The sequence below is a fragment of the Lutjanus erythropterus genome, chromosome 9 (genome assembly GCF_056507025.1).
Source record: "Lutjanus erythropterus isolate fLutEry1 chromosome 9, fLutEry1.hap2, whole genome shotgun sequence".
Lineage (NCBI taxonomy): Eukaryota > Metazoa > Chordata > Actinopteri > Lutjaniformes > Lutjanidae > Lutjanus > Lutjanus erythropterus.
This window is the reverse complement of record NC_139325.1, coordinates 1,263,258-1,290,522: the sequence shown is the minus strand read 5'-3', so window position 1 is coordinate 1,290,522 and position 27,265 is coordinate 1,263,258. Positions and strand designations below refer to the sequence as shown.

The window sequence follows — 27,265 nt, the reverse complement described above, 5'->3', positions numbered from 1 at the left end:
TCAATTGTTTGTCAATGTAAAGTGAAAACAAACGCACACTGCTCTGAAAATACACACTCTGGAGTGAATTAAGTGGCTGCCTGTCCCACTGCCCACCAGACTCCATTAACTTATTGCTCAGTTTAATCGTTATAAATATCTACACTTCCTGCAAGATTAGTAATGATTTGTTACGACTTGTAAACCAACACTTACTCATTTGGCAAACATTTGACATTAATTTGAATTCTAATTAACATGAAATAGGCAAACAAAAACAGTTATTCTGGCCTGGAATAGAAATTTGAAAGGAGGATTATTGAAACTAAAGGAGGTCACTCAGTAAAGAGCGGATCTCCACCATGCAACCCCAAAAAGAATCATCACCAACATTTTGATTAGAAACTGTGATTTAATGTTATATTTTTTGCAGTAACTGTAATGGATCACAGTGCTGTTGTTTAATTTGTTTTTTTTGTCTTTAGCCAGCAGTTGGTGTATTGTAGGTCATACCTTAGTTTTATAGGTATTTCAAGGTTTTTCAAAAATTCTGAATATCTGAAACCACAAGATGTTGTCGAGTATACAGTCATAAATGTGCACAAAAAATTCCAGGTTCATCGGTCCAGTACTGTGCGAGACTGGCTGCAGACAAGCTCCAGCCCCACTGGATATTTCTCACATTACATTACAGATATGACACACACCTTTACATGCTGCTTCCACCGCTACATGTAAGGACATTGTGACATCACTAGCAGCCAGTCCGCTCACACGCTGAGTGTTGTGATAACCCGAAACTCATGACATGTTGTCACTCTTGAGTTATCTCAGTGGCTGACATTTGACCTCAGCAGGATTTGTTCAGTTGTGTGTGCGAGTGTGTTACACGTCATACTTGCCATTTCCTGAACAAGCAAATACTGAAAATGTCTATCTGTGGTTTGGGTGTGTGTGCGTGTACTGACCTCCGATAGCTTCACACCTTGACGTCATCTCCCAAAGCACAAGGGCCATGGAGTAGATGTCGGTTTGTTTGAAGGACTCGATGTTCTCCAGATTCAGTCGGGCCTCCAGCACCTCCGGGGCCATATAACGTGCTGTACCCACCTGCAGCACAGAGATACCACGAAGGGTTAACACACAAATAAGTACACTGATCATACACTGAATGCACTTCTTGTTTCAGGTATCTAACTAGGTTGACATAAGATAACAGGAATAACTGCATCTCACTCTCATGCTGGCACATCACTTTGACATGAAACACTTAATCAGTCAGCAGGAGTGTAATGTTTACTTTCTCTTATTGTCTGCCTTCTGAGTTACTGCTGTTGCAACTGTTGGGCTCAGTGACAATAAACCTGACTCACCTCCTGATTCATCCGTTACTGGATATTGGACAAGTTACAGAACTACACTGGTGACAGGTTTTCTTTCCAAGTTATTCAACTGTTTGCGGTTTATCAAATTACACACATCAGCAACTGCACTGAGAACAGCTTACTTTGTGATGCGACTTTTAAAATTAGACTGTGAAAGTTTCCATGTTGCTGATGTGTTGCAGTGTTGCTGTACTCTACAGATGAGTTCCTTGTAACTGATGGGAGTTCTGCACAACCGGAGGTTGGAAAAAGTCATTGCTTTGCAAGTTACAACTAAATCTCAAGTCTTGGCTATGACATCCCAAGTCAAGTCCAAACTCAAGATCAACAAGTTGTCAGGCAAGTCCCAACTCAAAACAAATGGGTCCTTACCCAAGACCAGTTAATTTCAAGGCCAAAGTCAAGACCAATAACGATCAACAAGTCCCAAATCAATCAAAATCAAAACCAGCAAATCTCAAGTCAAGTCCCAATTTAAGACTAATAAATTTCAAGTCAAGTATCCCCTCAATACCAGTAAGTTCCAGGTCAATACTGATAAATTACAGGCCAAGTCTAAAGTTAAGGCCAATAGGTACCAAGTTAGGATTAACAAGTCCCATCTCAAATCCCAAATCAAAATTGACAAATCTTGACTCAGGTCCCAAATTAAGATAAATAAATTTTCAATTCAAGTAACAACTAAAGACATGTAAGTTCAAAGTCAATACCGAATAAATTTCAGGTTGAGTCTGAAATTAAGGTCAGAAGATCCCAAGTTATAAAAAATAAGTCCCATGTCAAATCCCAAGTGAAGACCAAACGATCTCAAGTCAAGTCCCAATGCAAGACTAATAAATTCTAAGGCATGTCCAATAGGTTCCAAATCAATATTAGCAAGGTCTCAGTCAAGTCCTAACTCAAGGAGTCCAAACTTATATGATTTATGACTTCACTTCAAGACAAAATAAAGCCCAAGCTAAGTCAAAAGGTAACAAATCTCAAGTCAAGTCCCAACTGAGGACTAATGAATTCCAATATACATCCCATGTCAAGAACATTAAGTTTCAGGTCAAGACAAACAAATTTCAAGTCAAGTCCCGCCTTAAGGTTAATAAATTCAAAGTCCCAGCTAATGTCCTAATAGGTTCCAAGTCATATGTTAAGTCCCAATCCACGACCCTCCAGCTAGAAGGAAAATAACTTAGCTGGCAATTGCAGTTGACAGTATAGCAATCCATTGCCATTTTGATAATGTGATGATGCTCATTCAAATCTGGTGAGATATTTCTGTACTGGCGTTCTGTACCTGTAATAGCTAAAGGTCACAATTTATTTTTTTTGATCTGTAGCTTTTTTTGTTTTCTTCTGATGATGCATCAATCACAATGGAAATGGAGAGAGAGTGTCTGAGTGCTACACACTTAGACAGGTACCTGTTGTAAAGTGAGATTACTGGGTTTTATTTGTAATCTAATCACATATCGACTCCCACTTTGGATTTAGGGAGGATCTAAAGTCAGCATGTGAAGGCCTTAGGCATGAGTCATGTGTTCAAGTCAATAAAGCTACAAGTGTTTTTCATCAGTCATCAGATGCTGGTTGTGTACCTCTGGTCTGGTACAAGTGGGAAGCAGCTGATGATGTGACACGGTGTAGCAGTGTAGCGGCTTCAGTAGCTTGTAATGAGTAATGTTTTTGTATGAATCAGTGTTAATTTGCATGATGGTTTCTGATGCTGCTCCATCAGCACTTTCCGACCACAAAGCTGTTACATAATGATCCGACATGTAAGATTTGGAAAACTAAAATATGAGTATACGCTGAACAACATCACTTTCACTGCCGCTTTTATAACCCTCAAAGAACTTTGAAGTCTGGTATTCAGCTTCCTTTTAAATCTATCAGAATACCTTTGTGGTTAAATACACAAAGTCGAACAAGCTTGCTGGATGTGTTTGCAAAATATTGCTGACATAATACCTGCAGCTGCACGTGAAACATTTTTTTTAAATGCAAGGCAAAGAAAATGTAGCTTCTTCTTCACTTCTGGACCGCATGAATACACACACAGGTTATAATTACAACCTACCAGTTGGGAATTTCCAACTTCCAGTTGTGGATGGAACACAATGTGACTGCCATGGATCTTAATTTGAACATGAATGGATAAAAATATGAAGTGTAAAGTATCTCAGTTCTGCTCATGACCAAGAAAAGACTGAAGGAAGTAGTGATATGAGTCATAGGCAGGTGTTTTCTGCATTTGCATGTGCTGTATGTGTACTTTTGTGTGAGTAGAGGGTATGTATGTGCAAAGGGGGCACAGATGTCTGTTTAACAAATTAGTCAACACTGTCTCACCTGTCCCTGCTGCATTTCCAGCCAATGTATCATAAATCATAAAGAAGAAGGACAAAGTCGCAGTGACAAACTGAGAGGGATATTGAGAGCGAGCTGAGAGCTGCCTCGAGGAGCCTGCAAGTCACAACAAAGCCTCTACCTCTCCCTTCATCCCTTGATTGCCTGTCTGTCTCTGTCACATTTCTTCTGTCAGCAAATGAGGTGCATCCCAACAAAACACACGAACACATGCGGAGACTTAGAGAGAGGAAGGCAAAACAAACAGAGCCAGCTCACATCTCACCAGAGCTGTTTTAATACCCGACTTTGATGGCAAACACTGAGAGGTATCATAACAGCAGATACTCCGCTTCCTGACAGTAGTGCTTTGGTTTGTACCCACTGTTAGCCTCGACCCTAGTTTCTCAAACTCTGGTATGTGTATCAAGGCTGGCACGCAAGCTCCCTCTAGTGGTACGCAAAGGAATGTCAGAAATTAAGCAAAGGTAAAATAAACGGGAAGACCGCAGCTCAGGAAGAGAATATTTCAATATTTAGAGCAGCTGTGTTGAAAATGAAGTGAATGCCAGTCAGAGGAGTCAGTACAGATACTTGTGTACAAAACAGAAGTAATGATTCAACTATTTTACTGCAGTAATAGTGAATAAGTACAGGTTCTGAAATGTACTCAAAGTATACAAGTAAATCACATCAGTCTTTTATATTGTTTTTCATCTTTGTTGCATTTTTTCTATCTTGCTATGTCTTTTTCGTCCTGTTGTCTTTTTTGTCTTGTGACATATTTTACATGTTTCTTCATCTTGCTGCGTCTTTTTATGTTGTCTTTTGTCTTGTTGCATCTTTTACATTCTTTTATGTCTTGTTATGTCTTTTTCATCTGATGTCTCTTTTGTCTTGTTACATCTTTTTTTACTTCCTCTGACAACAGTGAAAGAGCTACTGGCTACTTAAGATTCACTAGTGAAGTGTTCACTAAACTTGCAATCACCAAACTGTGCAGAACAGTTAGGTGGTCCATGGACAGCTCAATATTTTCTGAAGTGGTATGTGGTGTAATAAGTTTTAGAAACACTGGTCTAGACTGACTAGAAGGTATCCCAGAGTATGGGAAGGGACATGAGTGCAATTTTTAGGTACTTTACTTGAACATTTTCATTTATTTAATTTACCTAGCAAGATGGCGGCACGTGTAGACGCAGCGACCTCACGCTCTCCCAGAAAAGCGATGTTTTGTTCGTCAAGTAAGTGTTTGTCGGCAAGTTTGCCTCGTCAGTCTACGTCGGAATATATGTACAGTCGACAGGCTCTCCTACACATTTGGAGAAGTGAGATCTGCCAAGTTTCGAACACGGAAATAGAGACGCTAAGGGAGCTCCGAATACTACGCTGGCCTGCCGTCTCACCGGACTCACCTGCTACCCCTCCCACAGAAAGGAGGCGTCGGAAGCGGTGTGCAAGGATGAGGAAACAGGGCAAGCGCCGAGGTGTCCATGCTAGGCTAGAGGCTAAGCCAACTCACCCAGCCATTCCATCTATTCTTCTGGCCAATGTACGATCACTGGACAACAAAATGGACAACATCCGACTTCTGAGATTAGCGAATTGCAAAGTGAGTGACTGTTGTGTGCTAGTTTTCACTGAGACATGGCTAAATGACAACATTCCGGACTCAGCTATACAACTGGAGCAGTTAGCATGCTACAGAGCCAACAGAGCTCTCGTAGACGGAGGAAAGACCTGTGGCGGCGGAGTCTGTGTTTTCATCCGCGATGTGTGGTGCAGAGACGCTACTATAGTATGCAAACACTGCTCACCACTAGCAGAGTTCATGATCGTGAAGTGTCGCCCTTTCTACCTGCCCAGGGAGATAAGTTCGATCATGCTGGTCGCGACTTATATTCCCCCAACTAACAACAACGGCGATAGATATGCGGCGCTGAATGAACTCTACCAAGCTATCAGTGAACAACAAACCGCACACCCCAACAGTTTCATCATCCTCGCCGGCGATTTCAATCATGCTGAACTCAAAACTGTTCTCCCAAAGTTTCACCAGCATGTAAATTTTCCCACAAGAGGAGACAACATATTGGACCAAGTCTACACGCAACACAAAGGAGCATACAAAGCCACCCCCCTCCCCCACATCAGCGCCTCGGATCACCTCACTGTTATGCTAATGCCAGCATACAGACAGAGAGTGAAAGTCATCAAACCAGCTCTCAAAGAGGTAAGGATGTGGCCGCAGGAGGCCACCTCCGCTCTCCAGGACTGTTTCGAGTCGACCGATTGGGAGATGTTCAGAGAAGCAGCCACATACAACAATATCACAGACATTGAGGAATACACAGACACGGTGACCTCCTATATCACCAAATGCATCGATGACGTGACCCATATGAAGACCATCACGACTCGAGCTAACCGGAAGCCATGGCTGACAGAGGATGTCCACAGGCTACTGAAGGCCAGAGACAAAGCCTTCAGAGCTGGGGACCAATAAGGCTTGAGAACAGCGAGAGCCAACCTGTCCCGTGGCATCAGGAAAGCAAAACAAGACCACACACACAAGATAACCTCCCACTTCAAGGATAGCAAGGATGAACAGAGCCTATGGCAGGGCATTCAGGCTATCACAGACTACAAGCAGGCGCTGCAAAGCTGTGAGAGTGACACCACTCTGCTCAACAACCTGAACAGCTTCTTTGCATGCTTCGAAGCACAGAACAACACTCGGCCACAGAAAACATCACCACCTCCGCACGACCAGCCCCTGTGTCTGACGGCTGCCAGCGTGAAGAGGACACTCTCCGCCATCAACACCTGGAAAGCAGCGGGTCCAGACAACATCCCTGGCAGAGTGCTGAAAGACTGCGCAGAGGAACTGAAGGATGTCTTCACAGACATCTTCAACACCTCCCTGAGGCAAGCCATTGTCCCATCAGGCTTCAAGGCTGCCACCATCATACCTGTGCCGAAGAAATCATCCCCATCCTGCTTCAATGACTACCATCCTGTGGTACTGACTTCCATCGTCATGAAGTGCTTTGAACGACTAGTCATGTCACACATCAAATCCACCCAGACGCCTCAAGTGGTGCATGTTGGCAACAATGTCTCCAACAGCATCACCCTGAGCACAGGGGCCCCTCAAGGCTGTGTGCTCAGTCCCCTGTTGTTCACCCTGCTGACGCATGACTGCACACCAACCTACAGCTCCAACCACCTTGTGAAGTTTGCGGACGACACCACCCTGGTGGGGCTCATCACCAAGGGCAATGAGACCCACTACAGGAAAGAGGTCGAGCTCCTGACCAAGTGGGGCAAAGACAACAACCTCCTGCTGAACATCAGCAAGACCAAAGAGATTGTTGTCAACTTCCAGAGAGGCCACACACAACACCCCCCACTGACCATCGACGGCGCTGCAGTGGAGAGGGTGAGCAGCACCAAGTTCCTGGGGGTGCACATTAGTGAGGACCTCTCCTGGACCACCAACACTGCATCACTGGCCAAGAAAGCACAGCAACGCCTCTACTTCCTGCGCAAACTCAAGAGGGCAAGTGCTCCACCACCCATCATGACCACATTCTACAGAGGAACCATCGAGAGCATCCTTTCCAGCTGCATCACTGTGTGGGGCGGGAGCTGCACTGACTACAATAGAAAAGCTCTACAACGCATCGTGAGAGCAGCAGAGAGGATAATTGGTGTATCACTCCCTCCCCTGCAAGACATATACACCACCCGCCTCACCCGCAAAGCCATTACAATAGTCAACGATGCAAGCCACCCTGCACATAATCTGTTCAGCCTCCTGCCCTCTGGAAAGAGGTACAGGAGCCTCCGTTCCCGCACCAACAGACTCACCAACAGCTTCATCCATCAGGCCGTGAGACTGCTGAACTCTCTCCCCTCCCCACTCTCAGCCTCAGCCAGCAGGGCCACCAGACTGTTAGGAGTCTAAGTGAACACACTGGACTCCCCCCTCTGGACTGGAACTGAGACGAACTGAATGTGTAAAGACTTTGCACTCCTTTGAACATGCAATTTGCACACAACTGCTGCTATTTTTACCATCTATTATCTACTACCATTATTACTACTGCTGCTACATTTGCCATGGACTGTTTTTGCACTAAAAAACCCTTACATCTACTATCATTGATGACTACCTTGCACATGCAATTTTGCACACACCTGCTGCTATTTTTACCATTTAATATTCATTACTGCTGCTACAATTTGCCATGGACTGTCCTTGCACCAAAAAACCTTAATTCCTACCAACTACAACCTGAGGAGCTACCTCACAACACAGTACTTCTCAAATGCACACTGTGAAACACCTTACTGTACTTAAGTCTTGTCTTGTCTGGTTACATCTTGTTATGTTAGAAAAACTAGCTATGGGATAAGCCCTAATCTACTTACGAATTATTTATTTTAATATTACACTAGTGTTAGGATTTGTCTTGTTGTCTTGTTGTGCATCTGCACTTTACTGTTGTCTTTGTCTACGCTTGGGACAGCGAGAAACGTAATTTCGGTTGCTTTGTATGTCAAGCACATGTGAAGAAATTGACAATAAAACTGACTTTGACTTTGACTTATTTTATACTTCTACTTCACTACATTTCTGAGGCAAATATTGTACTTTCTAATGCATGGACAATTAGGAGACAATGAGCCCCTGAGCACAGATTTGTAAAAGGCCCTCCTACTTCTTCTTTAGAGGGGTACACCCAGATTTTTATAGTTTTACAGTTTTATGTCTTCTTATGGACATTTTTGTCTCCTTATGGAAGTTTTATGTCTCTTTGTAGTACTCGTCTGTCTACTCTATTCTTGTTTTGTGTCTCTGTGCAGTCCAAGGAGACACTTTCACATTGATTATTTTGTCCAAACAATTGTACAAACCTCAAAACTATATAAATACAATAATACATTAAAATGTTTAGGAATAGCAGCATCATACTTTTCAAAAGTTGAAACCATTAAATATTTTTACCTGCAAAATTACTTAAACTATCAAAATAGTCAGCCAATTTTCTTCTGTCAATTGACTAATCAGTCAATCAACTAATTATTCCATCTCTACTTGTCTATAACGTAGTTTGATTTTTACAAAACATCATATGTTTTGTATTTGCAAAGTAACTAGTAACTTAAGTTATCAAATAAATGTTGTGCAGTAAAAAAATATTTTCCTCTAAAATGATGTATAAAGTAGCATGAAATGGAAACACACTCAGATGAAGTACAGGTAATAATGTTTTACATTATAGTATATCAGTCACAGGAGCTATTTGTCTGCAGAATGAGTACTTTTACTTTTGATTCTTAAAGTAGATTTGATGATTATTATCTAATTTTCAAAACTCAATGCAAGACTTTTACTTGTATCAGAATATTTTTTACTGTGCATTTTTGTATTGTCCCACCACTGGTCATATTTACAAATGATGACTGTGGACAAGTTTCTTACATTTCCATCTACCAGACTGCAGGCAAGAGATCAGTGCCTTACTCAAATACAAAAGAGCCAGTGTGGTCTTTCAACTTTATTATGAAAAGCAAGAGGTCTCATAGTAAAGAACGAAGTCATTAAAAGACTTTTCAACTGACCTGTCCACTGTTGGCGAGGTCATCCACAGACAGGCTGCTGTCCAGTCGCAGTCCCAGCCCAAAGTCACACAGGCAGCACGTCATGTCGTTCTTCACCAAGATGTTGGAGCTCTTCAGGTCTCTGTGGACTATGGCCACCTTCAGACACAATGCAAGTATGAAGTCAAAAATAATGCTTAAGTACCAATTGAAAAATATAAAAAGCATCAAAGTAGACCCCACAATCTTTCACTACAATTTTTTTAATTCTATGACTGGTAGAGAAGGATGATTAACAAAACTACCAATGCTTTTGGGGTTCATTACACTTACAGTGAGGCTTTGGACTTTCTGTCTAATCTGACCATCAATAGGGCATTATCAATATTTTGTACCTGTGATGTATGTCGCTCTTTTATTCTGTTTGTCAACTATCACCTGGACATATTCACACAGTCCTACCTTAGGGCGTCCACAGGGGAGACGGTCACTGTGGAGGTGGGCGACACCCCGGGCCAGGGAGCTTCCCAGCACCTGCAGCTCCTCCCAGCTGATCACATTACGCGTCAGGTGCTCCTGGAGGGCAGAGGGATGATGGGATTGGTAAGCATTGTGAAAAACTAATGCAGGAGAATTTCAGACACATTTATACAGAAACATACAATTTCAATGTGGGTGAGAGTAGTCCCAGTGCTGCTATTCAGCTATTTACCCCCGGAGGAAGCTCCAGTTCAAGCCCCATGCCGAGCAGTTTTTAAAAATAATGTTTTCAGTCACAGTTTGATTATGTTTAGGCATCACCAGGAGGGTGTAAATAGCTGCACTGGCTATTCCACCCTGGGTGCAAATAGTATTGTTGGCTACTTGGATACTAATTATCATTTCCATTACAGAGTCTATTTGCACCTGGGTGTGAATATGCACATGGTACCTATTAAGCTATTTACACCAAACACCCCTAAATTATCTACGAAGAGCAACAAAGTCTCTGTAAATATAAAGAGTTTGCAGTGGATAAATTGGTTAAGCACAGGATTTCCCGTGGGCCAGTGGGGGTTTGATATAAAATTTTAAGACTTAGTTGATGTATTTATAAAATTTTAATTATTATTATTATTATTATTATTATTATTATTATTATTATTATTATTATAAGTTTTCAGTCATGGTTTGGTTAGGTTTACGCAACAAAACCATTTGGGTATAATTAGGCATGGTCTGTCTCTGCCCTGAGTGCCAATGTGGCTGTTCACACCCTGGGTGCAAATAGCATTGTTGTATATGGATACCTGGGTGCTTGTCTCTGCCATGCTAGGCTATATACAGCCTAGCATGGCATAAAAGCCACACTGACTACTCTATCCTTAGTGCAAATAGCATTGATGGTTACTGACACCTGATTGCTGATGCTGATTATTATTCATATTATGGAGTGTCTATTTGCACACTGGTGAGGCACATGGCAGCTCTTTAGCCATTCATGCCTGACCCCCTTAGTTAAGCTATAAGGAGCGGTAAAGTCTCCCTAAGTAAGAGTTTGCGAGGGATGAAGGTTAAGCACAGGACTCTCCCATGGAAGATTCATTTTTGAGTCTATGTAGAAGTTGATTTCGGCATCAAATGTTTAGACTTATTTAACTTATTCATTTTTTTTTTTCAGTTTAGGATTTTCAGTTGCCGTGCAGTTAAGGCAAGCAAAACTACTTGGTTAGGGTTAGGCGGGGGTAATAAGCCAATGTTGCTATTTACAGCCTATTTACTGAGTGCAAATAGCATTGCTGTCTACAAACACTGCGGTGCTTGTCTCTGCCATGCAAGGTTATATACGCCTGGATATAAAGAGCCAGGTGGCTATTCTTCCCCAGCTACTAATGGCATTGTTGGTTACTGACATGTGTGTGCTAATAGCATCTGCCTGAATATTATTACTACTAGTATTACTTTAAAATCTCAATGTGAGACTTGCATTGTGCTAATTTATGTTCTCTCTCCTTTTCTTCTTAAGGGTTTCTGCCTCTTAAAAGTAAGTTTTTCCTCACCACTGTCACCTGGTGCTTGCTCATTGAACTGAATAATAGCATCTTCCACAAAAAAAGAGGCTATCTACTACTAAGGACTGCTAAGAGAATTGTAATTTACAACATGGACTAACGCTGCCCCACTCATGTCTGATCACCTGACAGTGGAGGTCTCACCTGTAGGTTTCCTCTGTGGTGGAAGGCAGTGATGAGCCAGTACTGTTTCTCCACCTTCCTCTCCTCGGCTGTCAGGAAGTGGAGGATGTTCTCGTGGCGGAGGTCTGTGTTGGAGAAGATGTCTTTTTCGTTCTTCCAGGATGCATACTCCTCATATGGGAAGATCTTCACAGCCACTGTTTCAAACTGATCTGAGGTGGTCTGCTTCAGCTTAGCCTTGTATACCTGGGCGAAGCGACCCTTTCCAACCTGGACGGGATCAAAAGTTATGATTTTAGCTCAAATTTTAGATACGATCACACAAACAACCAGAAATACTTGAAGGTATGCTTACCAGCAGATCCAGCTCTATAGGCAGCGGCTCAGTGTTGTGGTTAAGGCTGTTGGCATGTGTCGAGCTGCTGTCCGACCTATCATCGTCCATCATGATGGCACAGGCATCACTGCAGTCCAACACAGGTTTTGCCTTGCGTTTCTTAATGCTGCTCTCCCACTCCTGGCTGTGCATGCGTTGCCGGTAGGCTCGGTACCAGTAGAACATTCCCACGACCACAATCCCCATCACCAGCAGGGGCAGCAGGCTCACCAGAATCACAGACACCAACGAATCATCCGTGGTAGGATCCACAACTGGAAAAAAAGACAGAGAGAGATGAATAAAAAGGTGGAAAGTATTTGGCATGCGCAAGAGCAAGAAGCTAAGCGACACATAAGACTGAAAATATACTTAATGGGAGGATTGATGTTGGATTAATACTACTAAACTAGATCAACACACACAGTATTCACAAACCATGACGTAGTGGAGGGTAAACCCAACAGCATCATGCCAGAATTGTATTTAGCCACTACCAGGTTATAAAATTCCCAGATATAAGAGCTGAAGTGCTTGTGGGTTCTTGGTGACATTAAGACTGACTTTGAACTGAATGATCAAAGTCATCTATGAAGAGGTTTATAATATAGCGTGGGCTCACTGCAGTGAAGGCTGCAAACATGAGTCATGACAGTTCACTGTCATGTTGGCCAGCAGCATGTGCTGTGTTTTCCCTGACTGTCTGAAGCTAAAGTGGGCTGACTCTGTTTTCTGAAACCACCAACACATGTATAAAGTGCCATTTAAGAGCAGAAGCAGCAGTCATTTTGGACCGATAGAAGCTTTTTAAGTGACTGCTTACAAGTAAAAGCCTAGAAAGTGTGTTGACACAGTAGCTTAGGTTAGGGTTTACTAGAGAAGTTACAAGTTGGTCTAAATCTGCATTTCAACATTTACACTTAGTTTTTGTTGGTCAGTTAGTTTTGGAAAAAAGGTGAACACAATTCAAGATTGAAGTCTTGGTTGAAATCCTGTGGTAAGGGGGGCTCAATTGGTAGCACACACACCCTATGTACCCTATGTATTGCAGCAGCAATAGGTACAATTCCAGCCTGTGGCCATTTACTCCACGTAATCCCCCCCATTTCCCCCTTTCCTGTTCACTTCAGTTGTCTCCATCAAATTAAGGCATGAAAAAACCCCAAAAATATCCTTTTAAAAATCCCTGTGGTTATTTGCAAGCACTGATGGACTTTGCCAAGTTTGCCAAGTTGGACATCAGTATGATCAGGGTGTTATCCTTCCAGAGTTGTAGTTCTTTCCCCAGCGGAGTACATATGCTCCGAAATAGGCTACAAAAGAGCCCTCTTGGATGTCCCTATTGTAGATAAAACATAATTAATGCTCACTTGAGTAGCATTTGAGTAGAAAGTGCAAGACTTTCAGCGCACTTTTAGAGCAGCTACTTTGTCAGATATACAACAGTAGAACTGCTGGTGTACATGTTTACAGCACAGCCAAACCAAAGCAGGTTGTTTTAATAAAGAAGCTGGTCAATAAAGGAAAGGGCTACTGGGCTGTTGAGAAGTTAGAGCTATAAAGTCTGTCACCTGCTGCTCTTCGACTAACAGCTCACTGTAGCTGCTCCTTCTTGTTCCATTCCTTACTGCAATATTTAAAACTGATTACCAAGTAACGGTTTCTGGAAAGACAAACAGAAATGTTTGGTTTGCATTAGCACTGACTGGAAAGTTTGAAATGGTGGACCCCGCCACTAGCGATACTATATAGTAATAGTTTAGAATTCAAACAATGTCTGGATTTCCTTTATTGCCATGTTTTATCAAGCATGCATGACAAACTCTTGGGATACATGACATTCCTCTCCCTCATTTCCACAGAAAAAGGGAAGGTAGTGGTGTAAGGGCAGGGCTTTGAAGGACATGCAGCTTTATGTGTGTGTTTTGGGTGCTGCATGCAGCAGCAGGAGCAGAAAACTTTAGTTTCCTCCCACTACTCATACATTAACAGTCCAACACAAGCCTTCCCACCACAGGGAAGACATTCTTGAGGCCCTTGCTATGCAAGCAACAGGCTGTTCCCTGCTCCGTGGTGAGCTGTAAATCATGTACTTTCCACTGTAACAATGAGTTAAAAAAAAAACACATATACTGTGCATATGTGTCTGTATCTTCAAGTCTGTGATCCCAGCAGGGAGCTGACTGTGCGCTCAGCCAATAGGTCTACAGTGGACACTGCCAACAGTGTGAGCAGCCTTTACAGCTGCATGAGCTATAGCATTAACTACCTCCTCTGCCTCTGACTGCCAGCCCGGACAGAATGGCAGCCAACCCTCAGAGCTCCAGCGGCGGGGAGAAAACAGTCGAGAGCCTGTCTGCCTCAGCTTGGCCTGTCCCGGCCTGGTCTGCTCTGGCTGGGCACCTTTTCAAAGAGTGTCTCACTCTAGTCTAACATTACCTTCCTGAGCAGAGCTGCCACATTGGCAGGCTGGAGGTGCTCGGACCATTGATTGACCATTGAAGAAGTCGCACCACCCTGCAACTATTTTGCATTCAAATTTTCCACACATGTGGTGCTCACAGCCATGTACCATGAAGCCCTGAAGGTATTGCAGGTTATCAGACAAGACAAAACTCAAATTTTATGCATCAATAAATAATAGTTATCATTCATTTATTTCCTATGTTTCCTACCTAATATTTTCAATTTTTCTCACCACATTTACCATTTTCCTAATCTTGAGGGAAGGGACAAATCTTTGGTATCAGGAGAGTTTTGGTTCCTGTTGGAGTCAGAACAGAACTGACCAAACATTAGAGTGGGCTTTGGTGGCATGCAGCTAAACATCCATGTGGAGAGCACAAAGGGGCAGAATGCACGGGCTGACTTGCAATCTCAGAAGATTGTGCTTAAAAGGGAACCCAAGACCTGTGAGAGTGATCATTTTAACTCAAACCATCATCTTTCTCAAACCTAACCAAGTGTTTTTTGTCCCTAAACTTACACAGATCCTAACCACAGCATTATCACATTATGAAACATAATTCCTTTGTACAATACACAATGAAGAAACAATGCATACAAATCTTGCAAGAAATTTGTAAATCAAGGTTTCCCGTCCAATGATGATTTAGCCTTTTAAAGAGTCCAATCATAGAAGTCGTCTCTCAACTCCAACTCTATTCTCCAGATTGTAGTCAGACTGTAAACAATATCCATTGAGTCTGCTGGTTGTTGCCCCCAGAGGCTAAACCATCATTAGACGATAGCCGACTGGTTCCAAGATTGACATTTTCCTGATGCTTTTATGGTATGATAATGAGATGGGCTTGTTCAAGCAAGTCTAGTCCAGTGATTGGTCCAGGCTGTGTGTGTGTTTGTGAGTGTTTAACATCTGTGCAGGACATCTAGGAAATTATGTGGCTACCTAGCTCACCTTAAAACACTGGGAGCATCAGCCTTTTTAGCAAGCTACCCCTCTGCTAACTTTTCTCATAAATGTAACATCAACAAGTGCATCACGTTTAATCAATTCTATAATAGCTGCACCTACATTGCACAACATTGACTTTTTTTCCCAGACTGCAATCATTTTTTTTCTACTGTAAAGCTTGGCATCTTTGAAGCACTTTTGTGGCCAATTTGACAACCTGTTGTTTTTGATACTTCTACATTGGCTCCGCTTTTCAGCTCCAGAGGTTGCCGCTTCAGCTCCATTAGTGCTTTTGTAATTAGCCACACAGTCAATTTGTCTGATCTTCTTACTGTGTTTTGACAGTTTTGTGACACAACAGCACAAAAAAGAAACATTCACAACAACTTTATTTGTGGCTTGATAGATATTTACAACAACATGGTTGGAGGGTTAAACTGCAATGGCACCATGAAGAAGACTGAGCTACTATGTGAAGTAAGCATTACTTTTTAAGACAAGTGTTCATATTCTCTGATTTTCGCTCTGATTTTCTGTTTTCTTTACTCCTCTCTGACAGTAAACTGCATATTGTTGAGTTGTGGACAAAACAAGACATTTGTCTGATTCTGATTCACGTCCTTTAAACTTTCTCTCACTCTAAAGAAGTGATTGCCTTTGAATCCATCATGTACTGGCGTGCTGTGCGGTCATGCAAGGTAAAACTACTCACAGTGGGATGAATAATATCTTTATATAATATCTTCATTTTGTGGTTGTGTGGCTGTATGTGTGTGTATGATTGTAAGGCAGTTAATCTTTCTGAAATTGCTTCGGGCAAAGCCGCGGATGCTATAAATCAAACCTACTAAACACAAACACACGCAGAAATTTTTAGATTTGAGACAACTTCAAAAAGCGGGTTACGAAATAAGACGGCCAGACAGTCAGACCCTGCTTCTCAAATTCCATGTGTCTGTGTGTGTGTGTGTGCTTTAAGGGTTTAAAGATTGCTTGGAGGTTTTTGAGGTTTCAGCTTTATTTCCTCACTGTCTTTCTGCCATGATTAGAGTGTGTGAGTGTGTGTATTTGAGGCAGAAACACATCCAATTGGTGGATGGAGCCAAGACAAACTGGTAATAGGACTCGTGTTGCCTTTTCCAATCAGGATGCCAGAGCGTTCTCATGCAGCATTCAATGAGGTTTGACACATCATTCGGACTAATAGAGGGATCCTCGCCTCCGGCTGGCAATTACACACGTCATCTGTGTGTGTGTGTGTGTGTGTGTGTGTGTTTCAGGATGTGAATGCTGGGATTTCAAATGCTGCCATCCCCTGACTCACGCTCTTAATGCTCTGACCAGTTGTTAATTACTTGGATCCTCACAGTGTTTGGTGAATAACAAAGTTGTGAGTTGGATATTAAAAAGGAACTATTTTTCCTCGGAAAATGACAGAGCCAGACATGATTTCATGTTTGAAGCAGGTGATGGGTGGATAGATGGAAGCCATTATAAACACTGAGGAGGCTGAAGCACGCTTCCAACAGTCCTCCGCTGTGCCAGTTTGTCTTCTGTGCCAGCAGAGAGCTTCTAATGAGGCCTTAAATGTCCTTATTCATGATGGCTTGATCAAACATGTTCATTCAAAGCCAGCAGTTCCCTTCTGATGTGATATTTTATCAATGACTGAAAGCTGCTGATCAGTCAGATTCAGATTTTTTTTGCTGATTAGCATTGTAAACTCTCCTTACATCTTTCAAAATATAATAAAGCACTGTTTCGCCAGGCCCTGTGGCACACCTACCATAAACCAGCTGTAAAAATATATGGAGACGATAACGGCAAACAGGTGAAGCATGATGTCATGTCTCGCATTTGATAGCTTTATGATGTCTACAAATAGCAGCTACAGTATGTGCTGATAGGATGCTGCAGTACAAGATCTATGGCTGACTTTGTAGCTTTGATTTCACAAAGTCAATGAAATGCATAAAACTGAATAATGAAAAGAGGCTTTACACATATCTATACAATGAGGAAAATAAAAGCATTTCTCATGGTACATGTTGGATGGATTCTTAAAGGAACAGCGACATCAATAATACATATTTTTCCCCTGGCCTATAGTGATGTTTATCCATCTAGATCTCTTTTGTTTTGGTGTGAGTTGCAGAGTTTCAACCATAGAGATGGCTGTCTTCTCTCCAATATAATGGGACTAAATGGCACTCGGCCTGTGGTGATCAAAGCATCAAAAACACTTTTGAAAAGTTTGAAACCAGTGTCAATTTCCAAAAAACATGACTGAATTACTCAAGCTAATTCACAGATTGTTGTGAGCAGTTTCATGTAGGAACTACTTTCTTTCTACTTGTAGATTCTTAACTACTTCCAGCAGATTCCACTGCAGAAAGAAAGTAGTAGCAGTTTTAATCTAATCTCATAACTCTGCACAGTGCCCCAAAAGGCTCCTGTGTTTGTTCATGTTATGCATTATGTATGGGTTTTATTTCACTTCATGAACCTCATATTAAAAAGTTTAAAGTTGTTTACTGTCCCTCCCTGTCGAGTTTTTACCCTCCTGAATGTATATAAATAACCTGCCTTTATCCAGGCTGGTATCATATTAAAGGGGAGCATGGAGGAATCCAACCACAGGGAGGCTGGTGACACTGACTAAAACTGAATATCACACTCACTATTTACTTGTTATGGTAACAGCACTGCCTTTACACCGCAGACTGTTTCATAAACATGGCTCATATCTCTCCAGCACTCCATCCCCTCCCTCCAGCATCTCTCTGTCACTCCGTTTCTGCCTCTCCATCTAAAACTCAGATTCTGAAAAAGCTGGGACATTGGGTAAAACGTAAAGAATGCTGTTTTGCATGTACTGTTCAACTTGTATGCAACTGAATACAGTATGAAGACAAGATATTATTTTTTTAAAGATTATTTTTTGGGCATTTTGCCTTTATTAGAGAGGGACAGCAGGATATGACAGGAAAGGAGGTAGAGAGAGAAAGAGAGAGAGAGATGACATGCCGCAAATGGGTTGTACAGTCTACAGCTGAGTCACAGGGGCTCCCCACAAAGACAAGATATTCAATGTTCAAACTGATAAACTTGATTGTTTTTTGTAAATATACACTCATTCTGAATTTGATGCCTGCAACATGTCTCAAAAAAGTTGTTACAGGGGCAACAAAAGACTGGGAAAGTTGTGGGATGCTTAAAAACACCTTTTTGGAAAATTCCACAGGTTAACAGGTTAATTGGTATCAGAAAATAGAATCATGATTGGCTATTAATGGGGCGTCCTCAATGGGCCAGTTTCTCAATGCAGAAATGCAAGAATTTATGGATTTCACCATCTGTAATCCTTAATATCATTAAAATATTCAGAGATTCTGGAGAAATTGCTGCATGTAAGCGATGAAGCTGAGCACCAACATTGAATGCCCATGACCTTTGACCTCTCGGGCAGCACTGCATTAAAAGCCACATGATTGAATAAAAGATACTATATGGGCTCAGGAACATGTTGGAAAAACTCTGTCTGTAAACACAATTTGTTGCTGCAACCATAGTGTTTCCAGAGCTAACTTCCATAGCAAACACCTGTGGTGGGATGGGGGTGTGTTAGTGCCCTTGGCATCATGGGTAACCATTAATACTGAGAGGTACATACAGGTTTGGTAGTTCAGGTACTAGACTGACCTGCCTGAAGTCCAGAGCTGTCTCCAGACCTGTCTATTGAAAATGTGTGGTGCATTATGAAGCACAAAACACGACAACAGAGACCCTGAGCTGTTGAGCACGTGAAGCCGTATATCAAGCAAGAATGAGAAAGAATTTCACTTTCAAAACTTCAACAATTAGTGTCCTCAGCTCACAAACACTTACTGAGTGTTGTTAAAAGAAAAGCTGATGTATCACAGTGGTACGTACTGCAGGCATCAAATTCAGAAAAAGTGTATATTTACAAAAAAGACATCAAGGTTAATCAGGGTGAACATTAAATATCTTGTCTTTATGCTGTATTCAATTAAATAAAAGTTTTTGCAGATCATTGCATTCTGCTTTTTTGTTTTTTTTTTGCGTTTTACACAACATTTCAACTTTTTTGGAATTGGGGTTGTACTTCCTCTCCTCATCTCAGTGTTCTCTGTGCTGGACACCATTCTGTCATTTTTGCCTCACGCTGTTCTTCTTCCCTCCCTCCTTTTTATGCATCTCAGAGTGGGCCTGCTGCTTGAGTCATTTTTCTATAAAGCAGACGGAGTGACTGATGTACTCACACACTGAGGACAAGCCAAGATTCCACAGTTAAGGGGGAACTGTAAAAAATAAGAATAAAAAAAACAGATCTTGGAACATGCACACAGCCACTTTTTCCTTTATAGCTCTATATCCGTCCTCTTCCCCTCTTCCTCTTTGCCAGTTGCATCAAGAGCTGTTTCAATTCATTTTTTCTTTTTTCTTATTTTTATCTCTTGTTCTTCTTTATCATCAAAATAGAAACACCCACCTGATATCAAAAATCCCCAATAAATGTCATGAGGAAAGCCAAAATAACCCATGGATTGACATGGAGTAGATCAGGCGACATCTGCACAAAAACACAGACTGTGCAAGTGAAGGAATCCATGTCAGGAATGAATTAGTTCTACTTTCATCTCATTCCACACATAGCGTGCCTCCAACCATGTAAAACTGACTTTCACAGCTGCAAATACAGCCCTAAAACAAATAGCATGTTACTATGACAAGACAGTATTTACTATCGGTGCCTCCCCTCCCACTCAAACTAGTTCACAAGCTCCAAAACACATGTGCAGCTAACTGACACTGGCTAAGACGCGGCGTTAGTCTGCTCCAAATCATCTTTATGGGCTTTTAATTAGAAACAAATGCTGTGTCACAGAGTGTGAGTGAGAGGGATCATCTCTGATCAGTTGTTATGTTCTTGGCACAATGACTGGGAACGTGCAGCAAGTCAAAATGATGATACTAATGTAGTAAGGCCACACTAATCTGGTTAGATTTGAAAATATGTCAGATGGGGATTTGTCCAAACTAATAATTTAACTTAGGAACATACTGTCCAAATCTGACATTAAAAAGAAACCTGAATACAGTGAGATAGGACAAACCAAGCCCAAACTATCACCAAAACTTGCTTATCCTACAGAGTAAAAAAGGTTAAATGACAAACTGTTCTGTCCAGTCTCATTTCAGACTCTTTTCTTAAACGAGTCAGGCTTAAAGCGACAGGTTGGCTTTTTTGATCTTGGCTGTATGATGTATTTATCCATAGTGTGTGTATGACCTACAGTAGATGGCGGTCAGCATGCCCCAGTTTGGAGAAGCAGCAGGAGTAGCAGTGTAGGAAGCTAGGTGATGTACTGCTGTGGTGAGCATCAGCAGTTTAACATATTTTAGCCACCTAACAAAAGGCCCCCTACATTAGTATAACTATTGCTATATTTTCACTGCTTTTATCTTGCCATCAGACAGCCTTTTCTGACAGGAAACACAGTTATATGAGTCAAATATCACTCTCTCCAGATCCTTCAACAAAAACAGTTCACAGAACACAGGAGCTGTTGTCCTGCTGCCACCTTGATCAGTTAGTTTAATTGTTATTGTGTAACTTTGATGAATCCAAATTAAGCCTTTTTTCTTATACAAAAGTCAGTCATTAACACAAACAAAATAGCTGATCGAGGCAGTGGTAGAACAGCAATTCTCATGTTCTGGAGGTAAAATGAGTGTTTTTGTTGATACTTACCATATAAAACTGCACTTTGCTGTCAGAAAAGGCTGTCTGACAAGGTAAAGCCGTGAAAATACTCTAAATATAGCAAATACTTAACCAGTACAAATTTTTTTTAGGTGTCTGAAATAAGTTTTGGTGCTGACCCTGTCCACAGCAGTACAGTGCTTAGCTTCCTACTCCAATATTCCTGCTGCTTCTCTAAACTGGTGGGTGTGTCCACCACCATCAGCTGTAGGTAATTCACTGACTATGTATAAGGCTTTTTTGGCATGATTGTCACATGAACAATATTGCCAAAGAATCAAGGATAAGTGTGTTTCACAAGTGGGCAGTGGTTAAATTAATATATGTGACAAACAAGTTTGCTGATGCTAACCTTTATTTCACTAGAATTTAAATTATGATTTAACAGTTAATTAAATTAAAGTTGAATCCTTTTTTTATCAGTTACTTTCCCAATTATTGCTAATGATTGATAATTTTTCACAGCCTCTGAAGGGGAGGATGACAGAAAAGTTTGGGAACCACTGTGTTAGGGGATTGTTGTCTTTGGATTTGTCACTATTACACCTTTAACTGTGAGTCATTTGACTTATCCTTAATATAAAAATATTGATTAGTCAGCCTTCAAATTTCATTTTGTCTGTCTGCCACAGATAAAGGCAAAACTGCGTGCCTCATCACGATGGTTAACCAAGAAAGCAGAAACTGAGAATGCTTCAACCATAGTGCCTTTTCATTGGTTAAGTCTCTAAACTGGACACAGCTGTGCAGCGGCTCAGATAAACAGCAGCTCTGATCCACTACTTCATCATGTCACCACACTGAGACAGTGATAACACAGCACACGTCTTCCTGTCTGATTAACTTCCACTGAGCTGTCCATCAAAATCCCAACAGGACCTGTTAGCATTCGCTGCTCCCGGATCACAATGTTCACCTCCTCACGGTGACATTTGTCGCACATGTTTGGGTGCACAAACACACTCGCTCACACACAGGAGAACCCACAAGTGTGACTCTGGAGCAGTAAAACACATGCACAAACACTATTGCAGACACGTCATAAGAATGTAATGCAGGGGGAGAACAATGTGAGGCATTTGTAGAGGAATAAGCCATGGCAGCAGGCCAATAAACAAACAAGAACTTCCTGCTGCATGTGTCCTCAATGGGAGGAAGGAACCACAACCCTTACCCTCAGGACTGTGTGTGTGTGTGTGTGTGTGTGTGTGTGTGTGTGTGTGTATTTCAGTGAGAGATACAGACTGACAGACACAAAGATAGGATTTACACAAACTACTGAGCACATCCTTGATAAAGCTGCTGAACATGCCAAATTTAGAATCAAGTTCTCAGGTTTTCAGTTCCCAGGCTTCCCCTACAGAAGGTCTTTATAATATTATCCAGTGGTGCTGTTCCATGCTTATTGAACACTGTGAGGATCCATAACAGGAAGATCAGAGTGCAGCATCAGCTACACACCAGCAGCTATTTCAGAGTAAACAGAAATAAAGGTCTCATTCACTGTACTTTACAATGTCAGAATTCCAGCTTGTTTACTAAATGTATGCAATAAATCGGAAAAAAACAAACAAACTGCCCACCAGTGCTCGTCACGGCCGCGCATATTTAAATTACAGCTAATTTACTGCCCACATAATTGCTGTGTGCAGGTGAAACCGTGCCAGCGAGGTTGGGCTCAATTTGCAACAAATAATTGCAGCACATAGATTCTTTGAAATGTGGTTTCGAGAGGAGGATTCAGTGGCTGCATTCATCACTGTGAGATTCAGACATCACCGGGAGCAAGGGAGGATATCAAATTAAAGAACATGCCAATTATAAAGGGCGGTATAGGGAGCAAGGGTGCCAATTTTGATGCAGCGATGATATGGCTAATGCATGCAGCTTTCCTTTAAAGTTAGTAATGAAGAGCTATTTACCCGTGAACAAGTATACCTGATTTGTATAAATTAGAAGGTCCACTTTGTAAGATTTACAGGAGTTTAGTGGCAGAATATGGCAGAAATGGAATAAAATATTCCTAAGTATGTTTTCATTGGTGTATAATCACCTGAAAAGAAGAATTGTTGTGTTTTCATTACATTAGAATGAGGCTTTTATATCTACAGTTGGCGCAGGTCCTCCTCCACTGAGACCACCATGTTGAACCACCACAGTCGTCCAGAACAGACAAACCAAACAGTGACTCTAGAGAGAGCCTTGAACATTTTTCACAACACCATTGGAATGGGAGGGTGAAGCAAGCAGTAATCAGTTGAAAGTATTCTACAACCACAACCGCTAGATACAACACATTTTTACTTCCAACTTGTCAAATACAGCAGCTTTGTCAGTGTTTCAAGCTATGACATTGCAGGCACCCCTCTAGCATCTGTTTTGCACATGCAGGGCTCTGTCATGACTGTAGTAAGGAGACCTGGATACAGTGTTGGAGGCAGGACTCCATTCCTTCCTATGAGAGCAACTCAGTGCCACATAAAGCTGACTTCCCTGTGTGATCTTCCGCATATGCTTTTGCATTGTGCAGCCCACAGAGCAGTACACACGCAGTAGAGACTTCCTTTAGCCGAGCAGTTAACATGAATAGGGATAAAATGATATAATCATGCAGCCCCTCTTAGACTGTCCAAATGTTATTAGACAGAATGGATCAAACCCCTAGAGCAAAACAAGCCATTTTACGGGGAATGTGGTGCTCAAAAAAATATATCCACTGTTTTACAGCTACTTCTTTCACACTGTCAGTCTATGGAAATGGGGCTGCAGTGCATCATGTGCTGTTGTCATTACACAGTTTGGCCACTGTGTCAAATTGGCTTCAAGAACTTGATGCTCTTCCTGGGGGCTTGGGCTCCGCTGTCAAGTGAGCATTAACAAATTGCAAACATCCAGGTAGACTTTCAAAATAAAGGCCCAAAAGCTATGTCTGTATTTAGGCAATAAAACGATTTCATTATCTTTAGGATAAGATCATGCTTTGGGTTAAAATAAGCATGTTACTTAGGTAAGTTCATGTACATACGTATGCAACCTATGTCACTTACTTATGAACCTTACATACAGAACTTACATCACTTATGTAACATCTTAAAAAGAACTCAACGTTGACATTTGGTTTCACATGGGACGTAAAATCCTTGTCTCCTTGGTGAAAGTCCTGTTTGTTTGACCTATTCAACCACCCTAGAGTTTTTAATACCACGTCTACCTGACTTTGTTGCTAAAGGGACACCTCCAGAAATGATGTGAGTGAGGTACCTTCGGGGCCATAGTTTGAAGCATATGGACAGTAATCAAGCTGCTGAATTCTAACAGGTGGGCTAGATGCAACAAAATCCTGCACACTGATGCTTTAAAAGTTGAAGGGTCACTTCACCCACTGACAGTCACACTTACTGTAACTTCAGTGGTTTGAAAGCTTTATATCCTTGATTTTGTGTGTCCAAATTTTGAGTTATCTTAATACAGTGTTTGTCACTTGTCAAGCTCGCATTTAAAATTCTCAAAATCAGACCTCAGAAAGGAAAACGGCTCATCAAGTTGATGTATGATCTGTTTGTTAACAGTTAGGAAGAGGAACCTGTTCTGCTTTAGTAATACTGTAACACAGCTGCAGACTGAGTCTACCTTACTGTCATCCACTACAGAGGTGTTCTGTGTCCATGAGGCCTGTTCACCACGTGCTGGAGATGTTTCTGATTTGAGTTAAACACAGACAGGAAACCATATGTCTGAGCTCTCCAGCGTGGCTGGCCTGCACACACACACACACACACACACACACACACACACACACACACACAGAGGCCGAGACAGACACCCAGAGATGTTGAAGAGAAACACAGAGCGCAGAACGCGCCCAACTGCGTATCTGTGACCAAACTGAGGATTCCCCCAAACGCTGTTTATGTGTGATGCAAACACCACGTTTTCCACTTCCTGTTTGTGATGACGATGCGCTCTCTCCATAAGACGGTAGCAACCTTAATGTGACCGAAGAAACCGCCCACTACTTCTGAAATGCATGTGAACAGCTTTACATGCCAAAATACACACAGTTTCCTCATCTGTGGTTGGAGAGAAAGTGAAGAGGGAGGGGGAGGGGGGGGGGAAGAAGATATCAAAGAGTTACTGATAAATGACAGAAAGTAGCAGTAATAGACAACTGGTTAAACAGAGGAAATGGAGAGGCAAAAAATGACACACTTATGAGCTTGTTTACTCATTTACAGTTGAAAAATGAGGAAAGGGTGGTCATGTTTTGCTCTGCTAAGCAGTTTCTGATCAACTGCACTGCTCTCTGAACAGATAATCAGCTGATTATTATAGTTGGTCGACCACGTATGCTGCAACGGATGCATGAATTAGATAAATAATGTAATGTCAAATGGAAATGTTATGTACTCTTCTTTTACCAAGCTTTGGCATATTTAAAGTGGGTGAGGTTAATATAATGCAGACATCCAGAGCAGATGTAAATAGATGTAAATACATTTTAAAGGATGTGGCCATGGTTCTTATCATCAACAAATCCCACAAAAAGACCAAAACCAATTATGCAAATATCAACTAACAAGTGCTGTGTATGTATCAAAGCCTAGTCAGGCTCGGAGAGTAAAGGATTACATGTAACAGAATTATGTAATTAGGATAGCAAAATAGGAACTGTATTCCATCATAGTTAAATAAAAATAAGATGTAATCAGATTACAGTTACATTAAGTAAAACTGGGATATTTGCTGGGTTACAACTTTGAAATACATTTGTAAATAATGAACGATATACTGCCATGTACAGAGCACACACATTTCTCTTCACGAGTCTCAACACCACTATCAGTGAAACCAGCTAATGCTAATAAATGGTTTGACTATTTAGTCATTTTGCCATGACAAACCACTAACATTAGCCAAACAATCTAACCAACAGCGATATAAATCAACCACTACAGAGACCAACCACTAATGCTACACAGATCAACCGCTAATGTTAGCTACACAGAACAACACCTAACTTTAGCTACATAGACACACACAAACTGCTAACATTACCTACATAGAACAGCCTTTAATATTAATTATACAGACAAACTGCTGGTATTATCCAAAAGTAATGGAGAGTAATCAAATTATGTTACTTTAATATTGTAATCCTTGGATTAGGTTACTGACTACATTTTTAATGGGTAATTAGTAACTGTATTGTAAGTAACCCCTCTAACCCTGAGCCTAGTATATCCTCTGTGCCACAAAGCTGGGTTCCATCAAAAAAAAAGAAAAGAAAATACACACATTAATGACTCATACTGATGTATTGTGTTCCTTCATTACCATGAACACACACACTGTAGTTTATTTTTACTCAATCCCACTTTTAATACACTGCCCTGTGTTATAAATACTCACAAGAGTGCCAAATGTGTACGAATCTGCTGCTGATGACAGTTCCCAACAGATGCATTTTTTTCTCCTTTTTGAGTAACTGTTACTTAAAACTACAGTGTCGAGCTGTTTTAAAAAGAGTTAAAAGACACTATATATTTTGAGCAGCTGTTAAAGCAGTAAGGAATAAATGTGCATGAGGCTAAGTGCCACAGAAAGGACAACTACTTTGTATGAACTTGGTTTGGCTTTTTCATCGAATTTGTTTGTGATAAGAAAAATATAAAGCATTGCCAGCCCTATCCTTTAAAGCAGCCTTAATTGATTTTTTTTAGCCACTTGAACCACAAGTTAGCAAACAATTACACATTCAGCAGACACTGAGTAACATTAGCATTTGTTCTAGCAGCCAGTGTTAGAGCTGAAGGAGCTGGATTCAGATTATGGGGCTGAATGTTAACAATTACAAGATATTTGGGACATACAAATTGCTTGACTGCAAATCACCTTGAGCTTCTCTAAGTGATTATCACAGGGATGTCAAATAGAAAAGTATCCGGTGGAACAAAACTAATAGGGACTGGGACCCAACAAACAAACAACAACTAACCCTAACCCTAACCCCTAACCCTAACCCTAACCCTAATCCAAGTAAAAGTGACAAGGTAGCCAAGCCACCAGGCTAAAAACAAACCAAGTAAGCTAGCAGCAGTCAATAGGATAAAAATATTTCTTAGCCAGTCCATGAAATAGTAAAGACACAACATAAAATCAATCAAATAATCCAATGGATACAAGGAGCTGTTTAAAGTT

At 41.3% G+C, this 27,265-nt stretch overlaps 1 protein-coding gene across 2 annotated transcripts in view; it reads right to left on the bottom strand.

Moving 5' to 3' along the window:
• Nucleotides 1-27,265, bottom strand: part of tgfbr2b (transforming growth factor beta receptor 2b) — a 56,307-nt gene that overhangs the window by 12,766 nt on the left and 16,276 nt on the right. For both annotated transcript variants that reach the window (XM_084725887.1, XM_084725888.1), the window contains 5 exons: nucleotides 11,844-12,139; nucleotides 11,510-11,758; nucleotides 9,777-9,890; nucleotides 9,336-9,473; nucleotides 948-1,089 (listed from right to left, as the gene is read on the bottom strand). In XM_084725887.1, the coding sequence (XP_084582013.1) occupies nucleotides 948-1,089; nucleotides 9,336-9,473; nucleotides 9,777-9,890; nucleotides 11,510-11,758; nucleotides 11,844-12,139 (939 nt within the window). The remainder of the gene's footprint in view (nucleotides 1-947; nucleotides 1,090-9,335; nucleotides 9,474-9,776; nucleotides 9,891-11,509; nucleotides 11,759-11,843; nucleotides 12,140-27,265) is intronic.